The 8,543-nt window shown below is 30.7% G+C and overlaps 1 protein-coding gene across 1 annotated transcript; it reads right to left on the reverse strand.

Moving 5' to 3' along the window:
• Window positions 1-1,720: 1,720 nt before the first annotated feature.
• Window positions 1,721-7,996, reverse strand: LOC133806551 (uncharacterized mitochondrial protein AtMg00810-like). The gene is made up of 3 exons (XM_062244639.1): window positions 7,414-7,996; window positions 2,134-2,160; window positions 1,721-1,818 (listed from the first exon to the last, which is right to left on the reverse strand). Exons 1-3 carry the CDS (start codon window positions 7,994-7,996, stop codon window positions 1,721-1,723), a joined length of 708 nt encoding a protein of 235 aa, XP_062100623.1.
• Between the last annotated feature and the right edge of the window lie 547 nt (window positions 7,997-8,543).

An 8,543-nucleotide genomic window follows, 5' to 3' on the forward strand; every position in this document is an offset into this window, starting at 1 on the left:
TGGTAATGTGTTCTACCTTCGCTCTAGTGTCAAACTTGCTCAAAGTCCAATGGTTGAACTAAATATTTGATAACCACTCATGTGCCTCTGAGTTGAATTCTTTTATCATGTCCATAATGCGCTTGAAAGTGTTGAAATTCGCTGTCTCAGCTACTGCCCAAAAGAGACCCCTTAGTTGTGATGTTCCAAACTTTTTTATCATGTTGTTCTCAATGTGAAAACAACTATATCGGTGTTCTGCCTCTGGTATAGCAGCCACAACCTCAATTAGTCCCTACATAAATGAAACATGGTCTTAGCTTTACGCAAGCGTGTAAATAAAAATGAATCTAAATGGGAAGATACAACACTAACCTTTTGTCTATCACTCATGATGCACCATGGCTGGCCACTGTCAGTGTCCCCTATTTCTCCCCTCAATAACTCCAAAAACCAACTCCAACTATCTGTGTTTTCAGCTTCAACAATTGCATAAGCAAGGGGTAGAAGTGGAGGTTTGCCTCAACCCTATAATAGCCAAAATGATGCATTTGTATGGCCCTTTTAGATGACATCCATCTAATCCAAAAAATGGTCTACAGCCGGCTAAGAAGCCACTTTTGACCCCTTCATAGCAGATGAACATTCTTTTGAATTATGGCTGCATTCTTGGCGCTTCTACAATCTCACCATCATCTATATTGACTGGCACAAGTTGACTTTGTACAATAGCAACACTCCCAGGGTTAGTGCGATGAATCATAACAACATATCTCCTTAAAATTTCATAAGAGTGTACATAGTCACCACCAACATCTCCTCTTTCCTTTCGTTTCACTTTCCATAACTGTCTATTAGTTGCCTCGATGCCAAAGTTTTCTTTCAAGTCATCCTTCATTTTTTGCAAACTCAGATCAAGTGTTCTAGCAAAACTATTGTGAAGCTTATGTGCAATCCAGCTAGAGGTTTGTCCTATTCTTCACTACACATTGAAATTTGTGCTTTTGATTCAATGATTTGACGATAAAATGTCTTCCATCAGGAGATAAAGAACCATGTATCCTCCAAGTGCATCCTTCTACTCGACAAAGTGTTGTGACTCTACTTCTAGCATTCTTCACTTTACGCAACTCAAAACCTTCCTGAATAGCATAATCTTTCAACACTTCCCAAAAGTGCTTGTGGTCTCTAAATCTTTGCCACAACTGAAGCACTATCTTTCCATTCTGGTAAATGTCTCTAACTTCTGATATAAGCATTTTTAAGTTTGGATGAACAACCATTTTCGATATGCGTACTCTCTTGCAACCAATGTGACCATCCTCATCACTATCATAGAATCCCCCATAATAAGCCTCTGTCTCAGATTCATCACATTGTTTTGTAAAATCAGAGTTGTTTTCATCATTTGTTGAACTTTCAAGCCTCCCTTTTCCCCATTCCAAGTCACTATCATCAGTTGGACTTGACAGTTGGTCAACATTGTCTTCAATGGTCTCATTTGGCCTTTTATAAGCCCTTCAGGTAGCATATTTGTGCTTCCATCACTGTTCACTTGATGATGCACCCAATAGAATTTAGAAGTAACAACATAAAAAAATGGTTTACAAAAAAGGCAGAGCAGTTGTATATATAGTCATATTGAAATGATTGTGGAACTTATTAATCATAGTGTCAGGAATTTACCAGGTTCAAAAAGGCACAACAAGTTCAAATGTTCTTCATTTGAGGCTGCAGTTGCTTATTCAATAGCTTCAATATGTAGTTCAACTTCAGATTCTACTATATCAGAAGCTTGCACAATTATATTCCCAGTCAAATCCATGCTGCCTATTAATCCTGCAAGAATATGCAAGTTTGGATCAACAACTAAAGAAAAAACAGGGAACTTAAGCCACATTTTTCCCAATACTCACCAGAAAAAAAAAACACAAATTAACACAGACACACACACACACACACACATATATATATATATGCCTTAGGTTACATATGACAAACACAAAACAAAATATATATGATGCACACTTATATATACATATGACAGAACCAATATATTCTCTCTATAAATAAGAACATAAAAATGTAAAAAAGCCTTTATCACCATCATTCAAAGCTAGAAAAAACAAGCTGGAAAACCTAAACAGAGAAAACCTTCAATAACAACACCAATGAAACCCACTAAAACAAAAACAAAAACAAAAAAGTAAAGAAAAAAAACTAACTCTGAATTTGAAGGAGAAACAGTTTGCAGGTGGCTCTGCGTTTCGTTCGTCTTCTTCTCCATATGGCTGCGACTCTTGGCTCTCAGTTTGTAGGTGGCTCTGCGTTTGAAGGAGAAATAGTGACCTGCGTGGGAAGGAGAAACAGTGACCTGAAGTCGTCGTCTTCATTCGCGGTTCACCTGCGTGTGGTCTTCGTCGTCTCTGTTTCTGCGTCTGGCATCTGGCTACGAATCATGGGTGGGTCTCAGTTTGTAGGTGGCTATTTGTAGGTGACCTCCGGCCTTCGTCTCTGTTCGGCTGCGCCGTTTTCCTGTGCCGTTTGCCTACGTTGTCCGCCTGGTGTCTGTGGGTATGTCGTTATGCAACGTTCCTCTTAGCTTGTAAGAGAAGCCGATCAATCTGACAATATATGATATATAACACCTTTGCCCTTGTTTATATTAATTCCTTATTTTAATATCATTAAGTTTTTATTTATTATTATTACTTTTTTAATAATATTATTAATATTACTTAATTTTCAAATTAATGGAGGGAGAGCAAACTTGTCACTGGAAAAAAATTATTCACCGAAATTGACATAAATGTACTAATTTTAATTAATTTTTAAAATTGAGAGTACCAAGTGAGTAATATTGAAAACAAATGGTACCAAAATTAAACTTTTCCAAAACAAAGGGGGGGGGGGGGGGGGCAAGGCCCCCTGGAGCTACAACGTGGCTTCATCCCTGAATACAGTAAAACCTCTATATAAGAATAAACTCTATTTTATTATAAAAAAAAATTTGGTCTTAATTTGTGCCAAATATAAATAGGAATAACCTCTAAATTGTAATAAGTTATAAAGTTTTTAAGTCTCATATTAAGAAAATATACCTCTATGTAGTAATAATTATATAGAATGTCAAATATTCTGCCTAGCTCCTACTCATTGTGAATGAGATTATTTGTACATAAAGACGTGGTAACAACTCTAAAAAGTAAATCAATGTACTAAATAACTTTACATAAATATTTTTCGAATTATAGTTATTAGAGAGTTCTTAATGTTGTTGTTGTTAAAGTTGATACTTTTGGATGGTAGGAATTTTTTTGTACCAATACCTCTATTGAGCTATAACCTCTTAATTAGAATATAATTAGTTTGGTCATAAAACTATTATTATTATATAGAAGTTTTACTTTATTAGATTTTTTATTTTATTTTATCTTGCGGTCTTGCATTTCGTTAGGTACTAACCGTTAAGTCTAATTTTTTTTGGCAATAAAAGTATCTAAACTTTGTGTTTAATTACAATTAAATACTAAAACATTTTTTTTTCTGTAAAAAGTACAAAAACGTTAAAATAGTTTTTTGTTAAAATAAAATCATCTTTTTGCCATATTTAAATCCTATAGTAATTTTAAAATGAATAAAATAATAAAATTCATACTAAAATATAAAAAATAATATTCTAATTGAATTTATAAAATTAAAATTCAGTTTCTCTTCGCATATTACATGAGTATAATGTCGTTGCTGATAAGTGTCTTCAGGTCATCATTTGAGGATCGATCATTAATTTTATAATTTGTCTCGGCTCTCACCATTGCGTATTTTAAATAAGATATTTTAGGCACAAAAATATAAATAATTATATATATTGTAATTTTTTAAAAGATATATATAATTTTACTTGTTTTTTGTTTAATTATTCACTCATTTCTTTGTATTTTATCAATTAACAATACAAAATAACGTCTTAAGCTCTTTTTTAGTCTAAATTAATTTCAATAAGATAGTAATTCCTTTCATTTGATTACTTGAAATTATTTTTTATATTTTTAAATACTTCATAAAAATATTTTTAAAAATTACTTTATTTAAATATAAAACATAAAATAGTCATAGAAAACTATTATTCACTTTTTTAAATTAATTTTTATTCTAAAACTGTTTAAGGAAATTAAAATTTTAAAAATAAAACATAATTTTAAAAAAAATTAAAAAGTAGCACCTTTCTCTAACAAATACTTTATTTATTATGATTTTAGAATGAAATTTTATATGAAAAATTTACATAATATTTTTTTAATTATTTGATCAAAATATTTTGAAGATTTTTATAAAATATGAAAATAATTCAAAGTGAGTAAAAGGGTGGGTATGATTATTTTATGAAAAATAATTTTGACAATATATGGGCTTAAAATAGTATTTTATATAATACACAAAAGTGTAATTTGATATTATTTAAACTATGAAAATATAATTGAGTATTTAAAAAAAAATCACAAAAAGGTAAAATGATGTACATATTTAAAAAAAAATTAAATATTTTTGGATTGAAAAAAATTATGGTGTTGTTTGGTAACACTTAAAAAAATAGTTTTTTTATTTAATTAATTAAAATTTTGAAAATTAAACATAAAATGTGTTTGATAACTTTATTTTTATTTATTATTTTTTTAAATTTTAATTAAAATTTATTAAATTTTGAAAATAGAATTTTTTCACTTTCAAATTTTTTTTAAACAGTTTTCAATTTTTCCTTTCTTTTTTTCTTCTCTTCTTCAAACCAACACTTTATATTGTTAAACAAAAAATAAAAATAAAAGTTATCAAACGCGTTTATTATTTTTTGTTTTTTTTAAAAAAAAAATTAGTTACCAAACATATTTTTATTTTTTAAAAATAAAGAAACAAAAATAAAATTATATTTCTATTTTTGTGTTTAAAAAATTCAAAAACAAATTTTTTACCAAACATGCCCATATATATTTCTAAATTTTAGAATTTTTTAATCATATTATTGCATTATGACATGTATGGTGTGTACTAAAACAATTCAATAATTTAACAAAAACATCTTTGAAGTACATGTCATGATTATTTAGAACTCTTCTATGCTTATTGCCCCATTTTGTTATTCCCTTAACATATATAACTAGTTTATGTTTTACAATATTCTAGTTGCCAGCATTAATAATGCAAAAGGTGAAGTAGATCGAAAAGAAAAGTAACACTGGCCAAAATTTTGACGCAACTGCTTGCATTAATTTTTTTTCTTTCGTAGATATCTGTTTTATTATTTAAACTAGTGAAAGGTTGCCAAAAGAAGAGGTAACATCACTTCTTTATTTCAGTGACCAATATAACAAGTTGGCAAGCAAAAAACTCAATCGACCAAAGCCGGAACATTAGCTGTATTGCTCTGGAGAGTTTATCAAATAATTAACCAATTAATATCATTGGAGCAAAATGTCCAATAATCCTTGAAATAGAAATATTAAATACACGCACCTTCAATACTTAGCTTTACTAGTACTATAATATTGCAATACAACTCAAACTCTATTATTATTATAGAAATATTTGAGAATAAAAAGGGAGATATAGTCAGCCACTCTCCCATATTATAAACTAACAAAAAGTAGTGACGGGAAATGGATCTTTCCGTTGGCGAAGTGCTTACAAAACGACATTCCAAGTTGTAGAATCTAATATGAATCTTTGACTAAAAGATATTGAGTCTTTGCCTCTTTTCCCTCCATTTTGATCAAATTTGGTGGAATTAATCATTGAGGTCTATGGTTCAAAGAGAAATATATGTGTGTGTGTGATGATAATTAGATTAATTCATGGTTGAGATAAATCCAAATTAAGAATGGTTGCCATTTGATGTCATACAATTTTAGAGATGAGTTTGTTGATTCAATTAATGCAGCATTAGTGTTCTAAAAGACAACGTTACGCAAGGTGCCTGCTGTCAAGCTTATCTCGGGTTGTGAATTAATGTGATTATTAGAAGAATATTCAAAATATATATAGTTTATGTATTTTTAATTTAGATTATTCTCAATAGAGAACGACTCTCTTAAGAGATAAGAAGCTACATTATACAAATTATAAAATATTATAACCCTTCAAGTTGTTTGTCCTTTTCAATTATTATTATTATTTTTCCTTGGGTTGGATCAAAAGTTTGTAACAGGAACATTGACTAGAAACTTAATTAAACAAACAACTCTAATAATTTTATTTTATTTTCTTCCCGAAATTTGGTAGTGGTGACACATTAAATTCGGCCAAAAGATTTATGCAGGGGAACATCACTTTTAATAATATATATTTATATATAGAAACAAATTCAACATACATATATTTTTAAGTAAATTTTACACCGTGAAATATATCACTATATATTAAATTTCATAAATATAAAATTATTATCATTGTTACCTAAAAACTTGTGATTAAAAAGAGCCTGTCCTCCCTCCGGTGCCAGCCTCTCCCGTCACGTCTGTTCAAGCATCGACGACATCTCTCAAATCTGGCAGATCAATGGAGCTCGGAGCGCAACTTCAGAGCGACAAAGGAGGGGTACTTCACATTGATAACGACAGATCTTCTACTTCTTCCTTAACGTTACATTTGTTGGTATGAAAAAAACACATTAGTTGCGCAACATAGATTTGTTTTTTAGAAAAAAATCATCAACACCAAGTCAAGATCAAATATTTATGTATTTAAAATAATATATTGAAGATAATTTACTACCTAAGTATTGTGAACTTATTGCATTTTCTAAGATGAGCATAAGTATGTGAACTAAGAACTTTAATAAATAAATGATTGATACATTTTTGGACCCTGTGTTTTTTTCTCATTACCTGTTTGGACCCTGTGTTTTGACAAATTAGTTTTTGGACCTTATGTTTTGTAAAATAGTTAAAATAGAACCTTAAACCCGATTTTGGTAAATGTTTTCTTAACTAAAATTACAAATAATTTACCAAACTAACAATTCAGAACAAAAATAAAATTATTCTGCTTAAAAACTGTGTTGTTATATTCAATTTTTTCTTCATCAAAATTGAGTTTAGGGTTCTATTTTAACTATTTTACAAAACATAGGGTTCAAAAAATAATTTGTCAAAATACAAGGTCCAAACATGTAATAAGATAAAACACAGGGTTCAAAAATGTATAAACCCATAAATAAATCAACAAGTTGAGCTTCTGTGGAAACATGTGATAAAACAATTACTTTGGATTCAACCAAGTCTCTAATAAAATAATAACGAATATCAATATGTTTAGTTCTGGAGTGTTGCACAGGATTCTTAGAAATATTAATTGCACTTGTGTTATCACAGTAGATAGTCAAATTTTCTTGAGGAAAACCATAGTCACTGAGTATTTTGTTCATCCAAAGTAATTGAGTACAGCAACTACCAGCTGCTATATATTCTGCTTTAGCAGTGGACAATGAAATATAATTTTGGTTTTTACTTAACCAGGAGACAAGATTGTTCCCAAGATAAAAACACCCACCAGATGTGCTTTTGCTATCATCTAAACTCACAGCCCAATCAAAATCACTATAACCAACCAAAGACATGTTAGTGTCACACATATACCATAGACCAAACTCTAAGGTACTAGCAACATATTTCATGATTCGTTTAAAAGCAGTAAAATGAGACTCAATGGGGTTTGACTGATATCTAGCACATAGACCAATACTAAAGCATATATCTGGTCGACTAGCAGTAAGATAGAGAAGACTACCTATCATACTACGGAACAGAGTTGGATCAACAGGTTTCCTAGATACATCTCGTGTGAGCTTGGTTGTGGTACCTATGGGTGTCTTAGCATGTTTAGAGTTCTCTAACCCAATTTTTTTTAACATGTTTAGCGCATACTTGGTATGAGAAAGAAAAATTCCATTTTCTAATTGACGAATTTGTAATCCTAGAAAGAAACTCAGCTCACTAATCATACTCATCTCAAACTCATTTTTCATTATGTCAACAAATTGAGGGATTTCATGACGACAGGTAGACCCAAAAATAATATCATCCACCTAAATCTGGGCAATGAATATACCATTGGGAAGATGCTTTATAAAAAGAGTTTGATCATCATTGCCCCTAATAAAACCATGAGTGAGAAGGTAAGAGGTGAGTTTTTCATACCATGCCATTAATGCTTGTTTCAGACCATACAAGACCTTCTTAAGCTTCTAGACATAATGTGGAAAATGAGGATCTGTGAATCCCCGAGGTTGCTCAACATAGACCTCCTCTTGAAGTAATCCGTTCAAAAAGGCACTCTTCACATCCATTTGATGAAGCTTGATATGCAACTGAGAAGCTATAGCAAGAAGTAACCGAATAGATTCAAGGAGAGCAATAGGTGCAAAGGTTTCTTCAAAATCAACGCCTTCAACCTGTTTATATCTTTGAGCAACAAGACGGGCTTTGTTTCTAGTCATTGTTCCAAATTCATCTGATTTGTTCTTAGATATCCATTTCGTACCTACAATATTCTTCCCTTCAGGCTTGTCCACC

Source organism: Humulus lupulus, chromosome X (genome assembly GCF_963169125.1).
Source record: "Humulus lupulus chromosome X, drHumLupu1.1, whole genome shotgun sequence".
Taxonomy (NCBI): Eukaryota; Viridiplantae; Streptophyta; class Magnoliopsida; order Rosales; family Cannabaceae; genus Humulus; species Humulus lupulus.